General features: G+C 38.0%; 1 protein-coding gene across 2 annotated transcripts in view; it reads right to left on the reverse strand.

Annotated features, from left to right (window-relative positions):
- Positions 1-18,796: 18,796 nt before the first annotated feature.
- Positions 18,797-19,417, reverse strand: part of Grb14 (growth factor receptor bound protein 14) — a 103,783-nt gene continuing 103,162 nt past the window's right edge. For both annotated transcript variants that reach the window (XM_036184096.1, XM_036184095.1), the window contains one exon: positions 18,797-19,171. In XM_036184096.1, the coding sequence (XP_036039989.1) occupies positions 19,025-19,171 (147 nt within the window). In that variant the 3' untranslated portion in view covers positions 18,797-19,024. The remainder of the gene's footprint in view (positions 19,172-19,417) is intronic.

The raw sequence follows: 19,417 nt of genomic DNA on the forward strand, positions 1-19,417 counted from the left end.
TTTCTGTGCCCTAAATAATATCCTTGGCAGCTTGCTTTAATGTGTCAGCTAAGATGACAAAGGCATCTTCGGAGGGTACAGGAGGACCCTATGCTGCTGGACAACACAGTTAAAAAAAAAAACAAAAAACACTTCTCTATACCAAAGGCTAGTTTCAAAGCTCATGAAACAACTGTGTCAGCAGCTTGACAATTTATAGTACAGTCTGGCTTGTCTCTGTTCCTTCATATTCCGTTTTGTGCAATATATATATATATATAACTTGGTCAGCACTAAACTTAGAGAGTACAAATAATAATTTTATCACAGCTAACTTCTTTCTAGTAATGTACTTAATGCTTCTCAAATGACATGATGATAAAGCAACTATTATTATCCCCATTTTGCAGATGAGACAAACTGAGTTCTGAGAGGCAAAGTAGATTGTCAAGGTTATATTTTAAATATGTATGAGAGCTAGGGTCTTATATGCAGGTCTGTTTAATTACAAGTCAAAAGTCTGAATTCTATATAGTATTCCTAGCTGCCTTTAAGACTCTTGTGAGGGTTGGAGGAGACAAAAAACGGAATCTATTAAAATGCACTATAGGATAGGGTCTATACAGTGACATGGTCCATGCTCAGAAAGGATGTAGCTGCTAATCCTACGCTGTCAGTGTAACACACAGATCACAGTGTTCCACAGGCACTCATCTGGGTTTAAATATAATATTGTCATCTGGGAAAATTTACTTACTATCCCACTATTTCATTTTTCCCACTTACTAAACAGAAATGATAAAATGTACTTTACCAGGTCAGCATGAGGACTTCATGAGTGAAATCCCGTCCTGTGCCTAGACCAGTTCACTGCATGCACTACACTGTGACAAAGGTAACGTTGGTCCTTTCCTTCCTTCCTTCCTTCCTTCCTTCCTTCCTTCCTTCCTTCCTTCCTTTCTCTTTCTTTCTCTTTCTTTCTTTCTCTTTTGTGTTGCTTTTTTGGTTTTGGGTTTGTTTTTTTTTCAAGATAGGGTTTCTCTGAGTACTCTGGCTGTTGTGAAACTTACTCACAGAGATCCACCTGCCTCTGCCTCCCAAGTGCTGGAATTAAAGGCATGTGCCACCACTGCCCGGCTCTAGTTCTTATTTTTAAACCAAGGAAATGGAGGACATTATTAGTGTGGAACAGGAAGGAGGGAAAAGGGCATCTAAAGTGAAGGAGGAAGGCCCTAAGGGCAAGAGCATAACAACGAGAAGAGCCTTCCGAGATCAGATTAGTAGTAATTGTAGGTCTTTCACAGGGTGAGGCAGGAGGTTCCATGATGAAGTAGATGGATGCAGTACCACAACATCAAAATGATCTCATCGGTAACCTTCAAGTTAAAAGAGAATTTGTACTTGGTGGTGTCCTGGGCACAATGGGCAGGATGTGGCAAGACAGTCTTGTCGCTCTTCACAGCTCTCATAATTACCAAGATTTGTAATTCCTGTACTCTGCTGTAAAGTGTCACTGCAAGATTTCCTTGAGTCCTTTTAATCCAGGTGGTCACTGGCAGTTTTATTACAGAACTCTTAATTAGTTAATGTAAATAGCTGACTTAACATTCCAAGTCATCAAGTTCATATATTCCCTAGAAGATAACCTTGAAATTGTGAGCTCCCTTTATTTTCTTTTGATCAAATTTCTATTTGTTAAATTTTTCTCACTGTAACACTGTCAATTTTGTTATAGCATAGTTATACACAAGACTGTTAGTAAAACATAAGTATCCTTCAGAAATAACAGTAAAGAGGGAAACATGGAAAATAAAATACGAATGCTGGTTGATGCCCAATAGAGATGTTTACCTAACACACGTGCAAAACATGCTTGACATTTTCTCTGGTATCAGTTTGTTTTTATTTTTATTTAGTTTTGTTCACTTACGGCTGCACAAGGGCATTTAAATAGCAAATTTGCTCTATACCTAAAAGGTTCATACTCAATCTAAATTCATATATATCTTGTTTTAATTCCATGTTGACACATTTAGTAGAGATAGATCAAATTGCCTATATTCTTTCACAGACTTGCTCTTAGGGAAATGGTTTGTTTCCAGAAGGTCCAATCTCTGCAAACACAAGAATTGCAATTGTGCTGTAGATTGCACATTATGTTATTTATAAAGTGCCACAGTGGAACAGAACAATGCCATCCATCAGTATCCAATCAGCAGTGAAGTTGGCAGAGGAAAGTGGGATGTACAAGAATGCATTGGCACGACCATTTAAACAGGCAGATTCTAGAGCTTGAACTTGGCAAATGGCTTGTGAAACTAATTTATTTGTTATTTTCGGGAAAAGGTTGCCGCTTTGAAACACACTCAAAAGTTTCCAATTTCAGAGCACTGCCCTACGTCAAACAATACAGCTAGCATTCTCTCTCCAGTGATGTCTCCCTAAATCCCCTCCTACCATCCACATACCTGATAAAATTTCATTTCATTCTCTGCCATAGGTATGATTTTTTTTTGCTCATTCTCTATTTCTGTTTTTAAAATTGAATCCTCTCCAAATTCTTTCACATTTTTAAACACCACCTGCTCTTCTTGCTAACATACCTCCTAACACAGGTTCTCATTTCTTGAGTATCCCATTAGATTTGAAAGTGATATATACGTGCTGTTTGCTACTTAGCAATAAAGGCACAGATTCTTTTGTCAAATGTGGACAAGTGAAATGCCATAGGCATCTGTAAACTCAGTGCAACTGGAATTAAAAGCACAGTGGGGGTTTCCATATATTGGCAAATTGATTCTTCTTTTAAAATTATTTATTTTTATGCATATGGGTATTGTGCCTGCAAGTATGTCTGCACACACATGCAGGTAGTGCCTGTGGAGGACAGAAGAGGGCATCAGATCCCTTGAGACTGGCACTACAGACAGTTGTGAGCAGCTCTATGTGCTCTGGGAACCTAACCTGGGTTCTCTGGAAAAGCAGCCAGTGCTCTTAATTACGGAGCCATCTCTCCAGCCTCCAGGGTTCTGATAAACTGATTCTTAATTCCACAGAAGAGGACAAAGTTTCAAAGCTAGCTAATTCTGGAAAAGGAGAAAGATACATATAGATCTTGCTTCACCAGAGAAGAAAATTTTCTTATAAAAAGTCCTGGTATTTAATGCCATAATGCTTATAGAGTACAAAAGACAAATGGAATCATGACACAAATGAGAATTCAGAAACAGACATAGGGATGTAAACTGTGAAATGGTAAAAGAGGCATTTAACTACGTCATCAACAATCTCAGAAACGGCTTCTGAGCAGAGTGTGGTGGAATGCGCCTTTCTTGACTCCCAGAGCTGGAGATCAATCTTCCGTGGACTAGGCAGGAGAGAAAATTCAGTGTTGATGACCACTGGTGATGTCTGCCAAGGCCAAGGTCTGGATGCTACCAAGTGGCTAAGAGGGTTCCCAGGGAGGACAGTGAATATAATGTGAAAGAGAGGCGAGAAAGTACCAAAAAGAGCAGAGTATTAAATCTCTTCCTAAAAGCATGCACTGACGAAACCGGCATTTGACTATCAGGTGGGAATTAGGGGGAAGGACAGCTTTAAGGCCATTGTTAGTGTAGAACTTGAGTGGGAATATGCAAGGTGTCCCAACCTCAAGCAGCTCATCATGCACTGTCAGAACTTTTCTTCTCAAACAACTCCATTCAAGGCTGCAATCAGCAAGCAGGTGTCAGGCCTTTCCTAATTTCTTATGCTTAAAAGGAAATCAAATAAAGATAATTCCTCCTTGCTCTTTCACTTCTTTATTGGATTTAGTATAAGAAATGAAAATTTGTTCAAATTCTAGAGATATTTTACACAGATTTAAGAAAAATCTTCTAAAGGGATTATATATTGTTTATCTTCATTGATGCCTGGGATTGTGCAATTATATCTAAAATTAATCTCATTAGGATGAGTCTCTTTACAAAATTCATTAATCCTCTGTCTTCTGTAATGGATTTGATTTTCTCCTGGCCCAGCTAAACTGTAGTCCTCAGTGCTGGCAGTTTCCTATGGGAAGTTACATGCCAGTTATTTTTAAACCAAAGGCAATTTCATGCCAATGTGTATACTTGTTCTGTAACAAGCAAATCCAACCAAGCACATATGTTTCTTTTTCTTATGTCAAAGGAAGAATTTTAAAGTTATTGGTAATTGTAAAACTAACATAACCTGCTCTCAAGCATATTCACCTGTTGGCTTTAACTGTATTGAGCTCAACACAGCAACTATACTGAGTGTTAACTAAATTCTGCGTTCAATAGCAAACTCTCTAGATTAAATAATCCTACATTGTTGTCCATGACTATGATCCAAAACACTGTCATTAAGGTAGTAAGACTCCCCAAACTTCATGAGACTGCTGTGGTCAACTAGATCTTAAACTTTGATAGCAGGAATGATCCAATACATTTCTTTAGAAGTTTTTGTTTCATGCAGTTCCTGTAGACACACTGAATTTCTCAGACACATCTTGGTGGAAAACCAGAAGTACCCCTTCTTCTTTCTCCCTTTTTGACAGAGAAAGAAAACAAAGCCAGGGAGTACATGTTCTAGTACAGAAGAAGTGGTTCTCTTAGCCGACCTTCATTATGTTACATAGCTGTGTCCATAGCTCCCACATTTATTGGTACAGCCGTCCACACGTATATTCAATTTGATAATAATGTTCCAGCTTAACGAGGTCTCTAGGAATTATTTATTATTAAGTTTCATTACTTCCTGTAAATGATTGTGCTGATTAAGACTACCCTTTCAGGCTCTACCACACCTAGACTAATCACAATGTGACAATGAAATTTGAGCTGACTTGCTTTCCCCAGTACCTATCTCATCAAATCTTTAAGTATAATTTAATGAAATGTCTGTTGATATAACTATAAAAGTGGAAAAACTCATTTATAGAATCAGTCAACCATATCTGAAGTGCATTTGCAATCTTTGACATGTCAAGGATCACATAAACATTTTCAATTGTCTTTGTGTTGAAGAGAGAGCCATATACTCTGTTCTTTGCAGTCTGTAAGAAACATGGTCCATTTCTTCAGGGAAACATGATTCCTAAGACTCAGATATTTAAAATTGTCATATATTGGAGTCTAGAAGGTAATTTTGTGCATGGAAAGAAGGCTTATGAACACAATTCATAAATACAAAAGTATATATGTTTGCTTGTATATATATTAAAATTTTTATCATAGAATATGAAAGATTTTATGAACTTGAGTGGTAGGAAACAATAGCATGAGTGGAGGTAAAATATTTAGAAAACCTCCATTAAAATCTTCAAGGAAAAGATACAAAATAAGAACATGTTATTTTGAAAATAATAACAGCAAATGCAGGATGAAGTTACCCATTTAGAGTAATTATATATGTGATCTCGTTCTCTATCTCTATAGTATATTTTCATAATTACCTGTTCATAGCTTTACCTCTTCCTTGTTTTGTGAGTTCTCTAAGGACAAAAACCCTTTCTTTTTTTATAGTTCATTTTCCTTACCACATATGACAGTTCCTGAGACATAGGAAGTGATCACTAAATGTTAAATAAATGGGTATGTTAGAGGCAGAATAAAAAGCATGGTCAAAAACAACTTCAGTAACTACCTTACACACAAACTGAAGATTATTTTTATATATTGCAAAAAAAAAAAATGCTAGCAAAGGAAAGAAGAAATATCCAGAAGTATTTCTTACTTTATTTACATTTATTTTATGTGAATGTTTTGCCTAAGTATGTGCACCATGTGAATGCCATGTGTAGAGGCTAAAAAGGGTGTCAGATCCTCTGGTACTATAATAAATAGTTGTTACCCACCATATAAGTGCTGGAAATTGAACCTGGATCCTATACAAGAGGAGCCAATGCTCTTAACCACAAAGCCATCTGAGGAATGACTATGTTCTATTTTTTGGTATATTTTTAATGTTCTTTTTTATTATTATATTTGTGTTTTAATTTTACACATCAGTCATGGGTTCCCCTGTCCTCCCCCCTCCCGCCGCCACCCCCACCTTCCCTCCATCCCCTCCCCTCCATTCCCATCTCCTCCAGGGCCAAGACTTCCCTGGGGATTCATTTAAACCTGGTGGATTCAGTACAGGCAGGTCCAGTCCCCTCCTTCCAGGCTGAGCAAAGTGTCCCTGTGTAAGCCCAAGGTTCCAAACAGCCAGCTCATGCACTAAGGACAGGTCCCGGTCCCACAGCCTGGATGCCTCCCAAGCAGTTCAAGCTATTCAATTGTCTCACTTATCCAGAGGGCCTCATCCAGCTGGGGGCTCCACAGCCTTTGGTTCATAATTCATGTGCTTCCATTCGTTTGGCTATCTGTCCCTATGCTTTTTCCAATCTTGGTCTCAACAATTCACACTCTTACAGTCCCTCCTCTTCCTCAGTTCTTTGAGAAGATCAACAAGATAGACAAGTCCTTATCCATACTAATCAAAAGACAGAGAGAGAGCATCCAAATTAACAAAATCAGAAATGAACAGTGGAACATAACAACAGACAATGAGGAAATCCAGAGAATCATCAGGTCATACTTCAAAAACCTCTACTCTACAAAACTGGAAAATCTAAACTAAATGGATAATTTTCTGGATAGGTACCACATACCTAAGTTAAATCAAGACCATATAAACCATTTAAATAGTCCAATAACCCCTAAGGAAATAGAATCAGTCATTAAAAGTCTCCCAACCAAAAAAAGCCCAGGACCAGTTGGTTTCAGTGCAGAATTCTACCAGATCTTCAAAGAAGACTTAATACCAATACTGTTTAAATTGTTCCACACAATAGAAGCAGAAGGTATATTACCAAACTCCTTCTATGAGGTTACAATTACCCTGATTCCTAAACCAAACAAAGATGCAACAAAGAAAGAGAACTACAGTCCGATCTCCCTCATGAACATCGATGCAAAAATACTGGCAAACAGAATCCAAGAACACATCAAAACACTTATCCACCATGATCAAGTAGGCTTCATCCCAGGGATGCAAGGGTGGTTCAACATATGAGAGTGTGTCATTGTAATACAGCATATTAACAAACTCAAAGAAAAAAACCACATGATCATCTCACTAGATGCAGAAAAGGCATTTGACAAAATCCAACATCCCTTCATGATAAAGGTCTTGGTGCAATCAGGAATACAGGGAACATACCTAAACATAATAAAGGCAATCTACAGCAAGCCAACAGCCAACATCAAATTAAATGGAGAGAAACTCAAAGCAATACCACTAAAATCGGGAACAAGGCAAGGCTGTCCCCTCTCCCCATACTTATTCAATATAGTACTTGAAGTTCTAGCCAGAGCTATAAGACAACACAAAGAGATTAAGGGGATACAAATTGGAAAGGAAGAAGTCAAGCTTCCCCTATTTGCAGAAGACATGATAGTATACATGAGTGACCCCAAAAATTCAACCAAGGAACTGATACAGCTAATAAAAACCTTCAGCAACATAGCAAGATACAAGATCAACTCAAAAAAATCAGTAGCCCTCCTATATACAATAGACAAACAGGCTGAGAAGGAAATCAGAGATACATCACCCTTTACAATAGCCACAAATGATATAAAATACCTTGGGGTTACTCTAACTAAGCATGTAAAGGACCTATATTTTTTGGTATATTTTGATGGGAGATGTATCTGTTATTCAAATCAGACCCTAATGGCTTGACTGCCTTGGCAGACAGCATAGAGAGACCTGACCACAGCATATGAAGTGCAACCCCTGCCCAAAAGAATCTTCCAGTCTCTTCCAAACACATGCTAATTTGACAAAGTACATTTGAATGTGTTCTTAGAGATGTTAACTTCTGAGGGAACAGTTTGCTGAATAAATCTAACTGTTTTTCTTGGAAAGTTTCAATGAAAAGGTGCATTTTATGCTGCTCACTGAAGTACACTCAGACTATGAATAGCAAAGGAGACGCTGGGTAAGAAAAATGTCTACTTCTGGGGGAATACATACAAAAAGAGGACAGGGGAACCTGCCCAGAACAAACACAGCAGGCAGCAGAAGCACAGCCCAGACTGCTACAGAGAGCTCGGACTATTTAAAAATTTGTGTACTCTTTTTTGAGTGTAGTGTAGTATTGCTACTGAGCACAAACCAAGGCTCATGCATGCAAGGCAAGTGCTCTCCTACTACAGCCACCTTAAAAAAATTAGAATACATGACAGTGAAAAAACATAATAAGAATGGACATGATAATCCTTACGTGGCTTTAAAAGCCATGTGATTACAGTAGTGGTCATGTTTCCGTTCAACTAAAACTCATGGAATGGCTGTTACACTCCAAAGAGAAAAAGAGAAAGAAAAGGACATAGAAAATATAATTTATTGAAGGAATTTATTCTACAACCTAGGCCTTCTGCTTTGAGTATATCATCTGGATTCATATGACAATTCTTTTTGTGAAAGGAAACCTACGTGCAGAATAGTTATTCATCTCAAGACCCAGAGTTAATAAGCAGGCTTGGCCCCTCAGCCTTTCTGGGCCTGAGATGTATGGTATCTTCTCCCTCTCCCCAATACATATTGCCTCCCACAAATCCTGTTCCACTAAGGCATCTAGTGGCAAGGTTCCCCTATGCAAAGACTTTACAGACCAAATTTTAAAGGAAAGAGAAATAAAGATAACCACCGCCAGGCCTTTGAAAATCAGCACATTTGAGCAACTACAAAACACATAGCTTTAAAAAAAATATGCTTCAAATATCCAAATAAATCCATGCTACCAACACATTTTTGGTAAATAAATACTTTGGGTTCCTAAGACTTAAAATCTTCTAATAGTTGCCATGTTATTTATTCTGGTGCTTCACCACAAATCAAATCATATTGTGTGATTAGAACGCAGAGTTACTAACAACCTAACAAGCCCTTTAATTATGAAAACAGTCATCTTTCCTTGATGTTCACTGCAACTGCACATTTTTTTCTACAGCAGAAGTGGGGTTAATACAACTTCATACAAGTTATATCCATGGATTAGCATGAGAAAAGTTGATCAACCCTAGGGTTCAGACTGGTCTGGAGGGAATTAATCACACACACCTACCTGTTGTTGTTGTTGTTGTTGTTTTCCATCTTTAACATTGAGAACATTTTCTCCTGTCTTATAATTGTGCTCCAAAGGTTAACCAATAACCATTAATGTTCCACATGGCCCTGACTTCGCAGTGTCTCAAGTGTAAGCTACTAGATTTAATCCCATGGATCAGCACCGACAGGGCCCACTTCAAAGGGCTCTGGAAGAGGCTTGACAGATACTTTCTGTACAGTAATATCAAACTTGGGTATCAATGGTGCTCACATTGAGGCATGCACTTCCAGCCCCTAGTGAATGTACTACCCATGGAGTGTATTCAATGCAATGTCTGGGCCTTAGAAAGCATGGCAACAGCATTATCTACTGAAGAGAACCCTTTTGAAATCTAAGGTTACTGAATCAGACACCCCATGACTTGAAAGCAAGCTTCAGCCCTTCTGTTTTTTTTTTTTCTCTATGGTGTCAGAACAGCACAACTACCCTTACAGGAATTTTTTTTTCAATGAGAATTACTTAATCAAAGAACCAGTGATAGGACTGAACACGTAGCAGAGAAACCTATTACTAGTTATCCCTACCCTTGCTTAATGTGTGCAATAACACAGGAGAAGGAAACGAGCACCAGAAGCTTCAATGCCACTGACAGTGGCAAGATTTGGGCTGAATCTTAACTCTTGACCACAGCAGAGAAGCAGCCATGACCTGGAGATACACACATTTTAAAACCTAAAAGCTGACAAGCAGAGTTGCTTAGGGAAATATTTTAACTCTATTGTCAACTAAAATAAAGATGCATTGTAAGCCAGGGGCTGGAGTCTCAACAGTGGTCTCCTGTGATGGGGACATCCCTGTCTTGCTCTTGACAGCACAACAGACGTTCAAGTTGCAAAATCCACAGCAGTCATTGAGATTTTTAATTGAAGCAAAAACATATCATTTACAAAATCTACTTAATTAGCTCTCAGATCATTCATCTGTTGAAAGTGAAATTTCCATAACCATTGTGATGTTCTACAATACAGAATTTTCTGAAAAGGGATTCATTTCTTAAAATAGCTGTATCTATATTGCACCATATATGTGTCCTAACAATTTTCCTACTTCTTGACATTTATCCTCATTCTCTCAAAAGCCTCACTTTTTCTTACATACTTTAAAGCTTTTTTATTAATTAGACAAATCATTAGTATTTAAAAGACAATATAATAGTTTCAAGAAGTAACTTCACAGACTAGCTGCATATTTAATCAACTGCTTCTAAATTTTTAATCGTTTGAGTCCAAGTTCTTGTCTTGAAGCTTAACTTGATAACAAACCCACCAACTGGTAGAACTAATTGGCACAGAGTCAGTCAATAATTTATAAGGGAAGGGAAAAAACATATTGGATGTTACGAGGTACAAGACCACCAGCCAGTTAATCCTGAGAGGTACTAGGGAAAACACTTGGTTCCACAAATCCATGGCGCACTGCTGACCCCCACTGGCTGTCCACTAACATCGCCTGGATTCTTTGGCTTGCTCCTTGCAAAGATTGTAAAAGAGAATTGGTAGTTTTTGCATGTTGTGTTTGTCTTCCTTGATGCTGATTGCAGTTGTATCACTTATATATAACCATTGCATTTAGTTCACCAAATGTATGACTTTAAAACCTTGTCATTCAGTCGTAGATGGCAACTGTTCTGTGTAAAGTGGATCTGATAAGATTTGTTACTGTTCTGAGTTTGAAATAAGAAAAACCAGATGAGCAGAGAAAATATTACCAGTGTTTCACAATGATTATCCATATTGTCACCTCACAGTGTTGGGAATCTGGTGAATTTTCTCCCTACTGTAATTTGGATAAGACCAATGGGCCAGGAAACATCAGATAAATTAAGATTCTCAAAGTTTAGAACTGACTCTAAAGTTGAGTTTGATTCTCAAGTGAATAGGAATGAACTGGAATGCTTATTGCCACTACAAATTTGGTGGAACCATTGCAGATCTAGACACTGAATTTCTCATGCATTTAGTTTACAAAGCACACCTCGAGGAACACTGTACTAATGTTGACACTTTCGCCATCAGTGTTCCAATATCAGAATTTCATACATGCATGAAACAGAGATTCAACCTCATCAGTGGGACCAAAGTCTTCAGAAACTATATATTTATACTCTGGCATTTCCTAAAACCTCATCACCATATCAATCAAAACTTATTAAGGGGATTGAGGAGATGGCATAGTAGATAAAGTACTTGCTGCAGAAGCATGGAGACCTGAGCCCCAATCCCCAGCACCCACATAAAAAGCCAGTGTGATAGCCTGTTTCCATAGCCCAGAACCAGAAGAGTGGATGAAAGATAGGGATAGAGACAGCCGGTTTCTGGAAGTTCAATAACCAGCTAATCTAGCCAAATCAGTGAGCTCCAGGCTAAGCAGCAATCCTTGTCTACACATGAGGTGGACAGCTACTGTGGGAAATGACCTAACATTGACTTCTGCCTTCCACATACATGAACACACTTGCATGTGTGTGTGTGTCCCCCCACAAACATGTGCACACTTAAACACACACAGAAATATACACAAATATACACACACATGCATAATCTTTTAAAACTATTTCCCAAATCTCTCAGGCAGTGCATAAAACACATAGAAGATACTAATCACTTATGACCACTTGCAAAAACATAGCCGAGTGCCCAAAATGAATTTAGCTTAGCTAGATGAAGGGAAACTAGCGTGAAATGTTAAGGCATGATCCACAGGGCAGTCTCACTGTAAATACCAGTATGTGCAGTATTGTGTCATCTGCAAGTTTTAAAACTCCGGATGATTAGATTTTCCTAATGTTACCTAATTTTTCACTCATGAAGGTATTTCCTATTGTGCGAATTGTTTTAAGCACACGTCTTATAGTTTCTGAGGACTGGTGGGTATGGGGGAGGACTTGGTGGCAACTTCAACAATCTTGCTAACAGTTAGCTAATGAGTGGCAGCTGCATTTCTCTCTCTAAATCCAGCGACTAAGCTCCCAGTTCTCCAGGAGCCTCACGGATGATTTCAACTAATGCACAGGATTCTGGAACTTACATGAAAGCACCAATTTAATAAATTTAAGTTCATAATTGTGGCATGGAGTAAAGGACAATTTTGAAAGGTTCCAAGAAGGTAAGACACACAAGGGCAAGAAAGTCCAAAGGCTAAGCTATTTTCTATGAGAAACCAAGGAAAGGTATTAGAGGAACAGGGCTGTGATGTGGGGAGAGGAGACTACATCTAGAACTTATAGAAACACTTTTTTTTTTTTTAATTTTCTGAGGGAACTGAAAATAAGCCCCATAGACTACAATTGCAGATAAGTTATTTTCTTTTAGTATGATTTAAATGTTGTCATACTGAGATGTCCATCAACAAGACATTAATGTCTGTTCAGAAGACTTGCTCAACCTTCAGGCTCTCTGGATCTCATTCTTGTGTGCTCAGGATGCTACAGCTGACACAGGCCTGGGGAGCTTCCTGTTGAAGCACTTCGTACTCTTTACCAGTCTTCCAAGATGAAAAGCCTCAGAAGTCAAAAAGCCAGTCCTTTTAATGAAAATTCTCTAGCTCCTCACAGTTACACAGACCACAGCCTGAGGAGAGAAAGTAATTCTCAACTTCTTTTCTTCCCATAAGGAATATTCAGGCTTCTGCTGTACGCATTCATCAACCGTCACAATTAACGGGAATTAATGAGTCTAGATTGTTGGATAAAAAGTTTTCTAAATGTGGACTTTAGAGGAGACAATGCAAGTTCAAATCTAGTAATGGCGAACAAATATAGTCAAATTTAGGAAAGAATCAAGAATCTTCTTTGAATAATATTTCCCCATATATTATATATTTATGGAATATGATTTTTTCATATTATTAAAAGCATAATCACTCATTTAAAAACCACAAAAAGATGAAATAAAATATAAAGATACCTTAACATTCAATGACTTTTATGTGACAGGGACAGCAGGTTCAACTGTCTGTGCAACCGTGTTTGTGAACACTCTGACACTGACACACACTCACAGAGATAAACTTCCTCAAAAGTTGAAGAAAAATTTCCATACCCATATAAGCATACATGGGATTATGCATTATGGTTATGACCAATCCCCTGCTTGGATGGCTTAAATTTTTCAAGAAATAAATAAATGGTTCTGTTGGAGGCATCTACTGTTGCCTGCTCCCCATCCATGACCCGGAAACATGAAGAGGGGCCCTATCCTAACATAAATCTTATCTTGGTTGTTTAAAATCCATACCTCCACATTTCCCTCAGAATGAAGCCCAAACCGCACCCCATGGTCTATAAGAATTTATGGTCTGCTGTCACCTGAAGATTCACTTTACCTTTCCTGTTTTTCTTTCCCCTTGTACCATGCCAACAATACTGGCCTTCATTTATTTCTCAAATACATTGTGTTGGTTTTTGCCATGGAACTTTCCTCACGTGCTTAGAAAAACACACCTTCCCACTGCTTACTTCTTCACCCACAAAGCTCTGCTTTCCCAGCAGCTACCTTTCTCCTCAGGGCCCAGCAGCCCCACCCTTGAATTCCCTCCTTTTTTCTAATTGCTCCCCTCCCTCACTCTTGTGTTCTAACTCTGTTCTTCCAGAGAGAAACAATTGCTTTGTATGTCACTACTCCCATAAGCATCTACCCTAAGACTTAACCTTCCTGTATGAAGAGGAAACCAGTTTTTGCTCTCTAAAAATTCTGAGTTCATTGGTTAAAATAATTTATTTTCATCACCACCACCATTTCCTAGTAACCTAGCTCTTTCTCCTTCTTCCGTCTCTTCCAATCTCTTACTATGCCCTCCATACAACTCTATTTTCATGTCATGGCTCTTAAGCAGGCTCTTCTGATTATTACAATGTCATAAAATACATTGCAAAGGCTTATTTCTCCCATCACTCCTCTCAATTCCCTTCTCTAGCTTTAGTCAACTCATCAGCAACTCCCTTTCTAACTCCAGGCCATTAAACCAACTTTAAGATACATGTAGAAAAGTTTGTCCATTCATCTTATTTTGGAGATGCATAAAAAGAAGTAAAGTTGAATAAATCCTATTTACAACATCTAATAGATTAAAAAATGGAATAAAAAAACTGAAAAACCTTACTGTAGTCTCACTTAACGAAGGCAAAACCCGCTTTGTTTCACAGTGAAACCTCTAATGCAGAAGGCTTTCAAGTCCTAGTTTCCACAACTCTTCTGTTGTCATAGCCCGTGTACCTCAGTTACCATGAAGTTATTATTATGTGCTTAACTTCTATCCACGGCATTTCTATGCTGCCTGGCGCTGTCCTCCAGTCCTCTGATGACACTGTACAATTCTTTGCCAGAGGCTTTGTATGCCTACCTCCTACTGGCCTTCAAGGGTCCAATTTCACTTTCCCCATCTTTCTTCAAGCATACTTAATTCCCCCCTGTTGTCTAGAGTGCAGCACTTAGTCTGTCTTCTAGGGCAGATGCAATAGCTTGATACTCACCTTTGCATAACAGGCACTCAGTCCATCCTGGAGTGAATGGAACAAGCACATAGGCATGTTATGCATTTTCTGTTCCTAATTGCAAAAGCTTCCAAAGGTGGCGAGGCCCTGAGTACAGAACCAGGCTAAAGAATGGCACTTGTGTGCAGTTTCCTAATTTCTCAGTGTTGAAAAAAAGCACTGGGAAGAGTTCTTTCTACTTCCCCACATAACCTGGCAGTCCCTCTTTCTCCACACTGTCCATGCAATGTCTCCAAAATGAGCTTTCATCCTCTGTATTTCCTATTATATCAGTCAGCATGACTTGGATGGAGGATTCAACAATTGAGATGCCAAATCCATCTTCATTGTCCTATATAGCAGGTGAAAGCAATTAGGGACTTCTGTAGGATCTGGTACAGTCTGGCTATCTTCACTGGCCCTACAGAAGTTAGGAGCAGGACCAGCAAGAGTGCTCAAGAGACAGCCTTGGAGGGAGGCCTAGACCAAGCATAGAAGCACACTGTACTAAGTGCAATGTGTTGCTCATGACATGGAGGGCCAAAGAAGAGTCGCAAAGCAATGTCACTATACAAAAAGAGGGATGTCTCTGGGAAGCAGTGGACCTAAATGTACAGTCAACAATGCAATATAAATTCCAACTTAAGATTCTAAACAATTTGCTAAACATTTTTCATGAGTCTTTTTGTGTGTTTGTTGTGTGTTTTTCAAGACAGGGTTCTCTGTGTAGCCTTGACTGTCCTAGAACTCACTCTGTAGACTAGACTGGTCTCAATCTCAGAGATCTGCCTGACTCTGCCTCCCAAGTGCTGGATTAAAGGTGTGCAACACTGCCAGGAATGAGTGATTTTAATTAACAGTCAAGACAATTGAAGAAGCGGTGGCAATGAAAAGGATGATGGTGGTGGTAGCAGTGGTGGAACACACTACAGAGTTGAAAAAACTTATTTGGCTAGGGCTACATAGCCACTGGAAGTGGTTTGGAACTCAAACCCATATAATGTAAAACCCAAACTGGCATCTTCACTCTGGTTCCTACTGTCTGTGTATTGAGTGGGGTTGAATTAGAAAGTTGGGAATTTTGTAAACTTAGGGAAACTGGCATGATAAAGAACTGATCACATGGCATTACAGCTACAAAATGTGCATTTATACTGGAGTGAAACATACTTGAGAAATTTCTGCAATGTATTTTGAAGTGATTATTTTTCACATGCTTAGCCAAGAGTTTGGCCTTTCCTTTATGCAAATACCAAACTTATAGCCCAAGGAACATTCAGATGGAGACATTACTAGTAGTACCCCAGTTATGTGTATTCCTAAACATCTCAGATGGGCAAAGTGGAAGCCAAGACTGGCAAAGATGATACATCCCAGAGTAGGCATGGAGCTGTCGATGAATGTTCAGCAAATGTTACAAGGACCTTGCATTCAAAGAAAATTATTCTACCCTACTGGTAGTATAAGTAGAATGGTAAGTCATCCACTGAGCTTCCAGAGAACACAAGATAGAAACCAAGAGGATTTACATGAAAATAGAAACACTCTTTCAGAAGTAGACACAGAAAAAAAAAAAAACTTACATCAGGGTTTGCAGTGAGGTCATCTAGATGCAGAAGGATACAGAACTATATAGCTACATAATTAGTTTGAAGTCTATTTATCGTTCACATTTCAAGGCATTCTATGAAAGGTGTCCATAAGCTTCACCTAGCCACTGGATGAATCCAGAGCACCTTGGAGCTTACAAATGTCTGGCAATAGAGAGAACAGCTTTTTAAATAGGGAGGCTAGCTCTGGGAACTGCTCTGTAACTTTGCAATAACAATCTTTCCTCCTCATAAACAGTATAATCTGAGGTGTAAACATACAATTAAAATGTCTACAATTATCAATGTTGGTGTTCAAAAGTCAGAGGCCTTAGAGGACTCTGATTAATTAATGGTAAGCACTCTGGAAGAAAGCGAAACCAAAATACCAATCTAGTCTATTCACACTAGCCAAGCAATTAATTTTAAATAAAATACTCCTAATAATAGTTATCTAGTTTTCTTGGTTATTTAAATATTTCATAATAATGCTCTTATCTTTAAGTTTCAGGGGATACAAAAGAATAGAGAACAGGTGCTTCTGCCCTATCCTCCCCTCTCTGAAGGAGTAGAGCACACTGCAACATGTGAATAAACAGAGAAGAACGAGGTTGATCCATCCTCATCCTTATCCAAAACTGCAAACTGAGTGAACAGAGCTAAATCAAAGTGGAAAATAATTGGAAGGCAATTCACATTTTCTAGGGAATACATTGAACTTCTCTAGCAACTGGATGTGTCTGACATCATCAGATTTAACATCACATTAAATTCACCCCCACACACACATTTTCAGAAGGAATAAAAACTAATGATTTTCCTTTACCAACTGTTCCTCAATAATTTTCTTTGACTTATAATATCTAAATTATGAATACAGTCAGAGACATAAATAACAAAGACAAATACAAATTGGTCAATTGATTAGGGTTTAGTATTGTGAACAGCATAGTTTATCATATTATCTATTTGGAATATCTACAAAATAATAAAATGTATTCTAACTCAAAACACAAACTGTTTCTTATAAATTGGAAATAAATCAGATCTACTCAGACCTGTTCTGGAAGGTGAAAAGGGACTGATACACTTGATGACCTTGTATCTTTATGCCTTCCAAAAGATCAGACCAGGATTTTGTAACAGACAAATGGCCTATGTTTTAGTACTTCAGGAGTTAAGCTTTCAATGTAAAACTAAGTTTGACAATAATTATATCTCAGTAATGACTGATTTTAATAGCATCTTGGGAATATTTTCCAAGCTCTGTTACCAAAAATACATCACTGTTATCTCAGATTAAAGTATGCACTTCTGAAATATTTTTAAAGAAATCTTTAACTTTCCCATGGTGCTGTTACAAAGGTCAGTTTTTTTAAAAAAAGGATATATTAATGCTTGCTGGTGTTTTGTTTCTAGTCATTTTTTTTTAAGAATAACTATTATCATGCCCCCAAAGAGGACAAGAATCATTAAAATAGAAAGAAACAAGAGGAAGAAGGAAAGGAGGAGAAGCCAAAGGAGGAAGAGGCTGGGAAGGAGGACCAGTAGGAAGAGGAGGAGGAGGCTTCTTTTCCAAAGCTCTCGAGATGAGGAAGAACAGTGTCTCAGTGTTTCAGGTTTGCAAATTGATTAGATACCACAGTGAGACACTAAAAGAAGAACATACAAAGGAGAAGAAAACGGATTTAGCTGTTTGGATTTTTAGATTTAAAACCTTTCATTTCACCTGCTTGGATTGGGAAAAATGACCTACTAGGAAAAGGATCTAGAGTATGGTGCAAACCAGAACAAGAGATAAATGTGAAATATTGGGGTGGCCAGTCACAGAATCATAGATTATATGTATTGAAGTACATGTTAATTATGCCAACCTTTTCTATGCTTTGATTATTTCCTTAAAAGATAAATCCCTCTACCAAAGCAAAAAATTAAATAAGTGAAAATATTTCAATAATATGCATCTAAGGGTACATTACTAGAAGAGTTAGTATAAGTAGTGACTTAATAACATTATGAATTATCACAAAAAATCAATTTTTCTAAAAATAATTTAGCTACCAATTAACAATATGGTTTGCTTTTGGTGGGCTATTTTAAACTCAGAAATATATCTAGTTCAGAATGGTTTATAATTATAATCAACAAGTTGTAGGTATTTTCATTTAATTGATAACTCAAGCTTTTATTATACTTATTAATATTTTTAAGGTATCATAGCCGAAATACAGTGTGTAAAGAATCATGCTGAACCAGTTTTTGGTTTTCACTTTTGGCTGTGCTGAGGATCAAACCCAGGACTTCAGGCACTAGCAGAACCACTTGACTACATCCAAAGCCTTGTTCTTTGAGACAAGTGTCTCACTTTATAGCACAGCCAGACCTTGAACTCATGGCTGTTATGTCTTTGCCTCATCAGGGCAGGCTCTAAAGTATGTGCTCCCATACCCTGTATCAACCCCCAGCTTTTCCTTCATATTTCATAGTGAAAACTCTGATGCCACGAAAATAAATAAAGACGATTTGCTGCTTAAAGTTGCACGTTTAGCAAAATACCATAGGAGTGTATAATCACACAAGAACACAAACAAGTCATTTTTTTAACTAAGATTTAATTTTAACTAATAAATTTTAAGTAATGAGTGTAATACCAATCCAAGTCTTCAATAATTTTCAATGCATGATCATTTTGTAACTCAAAGGTGAAATATTCTTTTTACCATGGTTTAATTTCAACCTATTTGTTATCTCTCTCCTTAAACAGTCTTCTTTGCATCCGTTTTCTTCCATTTTTTTCTTAGTGAGTCACATACAGATTGGCTAAAGAGCCATCCTAGTACAGTAATGTTTCAACTTGCAAGGAAGGACCCCCCTGTTGAGCTGGTAGAACTCCACCAGCTGGATGAGATCTGTGAACTTTGTGTGGCCTTCATCCAGGGTGTGGAACATCTCACCATCATCTTCCACCTTCAAGAGGACAAGCAACGAGCCAGTGAAAGGAAAAACAATGACCAAATGAGCAAATGTTTAAAACAAAACAAAGGAGGTGATAAATACTCTGAACAGCAAGTATAGTCCTCTGAATACTACATTTTCATAAGACTAAATCAACAAGTATATAAAACTAAGGACCATGAAAACAGCCCCATGGCCACTTTTCCTGGGAATATCTCTTGCATTTGAAAGCAGTATCTATTCTTTGATTAAGTAGTC

This window comes from Onychomys torridus, chromosome 4 (genome assembly GCF_903995425.1).
Source record: "Onychomys torridus chromosome 4, mOncTor1.1, whole genome shotgun sequence".
Lineage (NCBI taxonomy): Eukaryota > Metazoa > Chordata > Mammalia > Rodentia > Cricetidae > Onychomys > Onychomys torridus.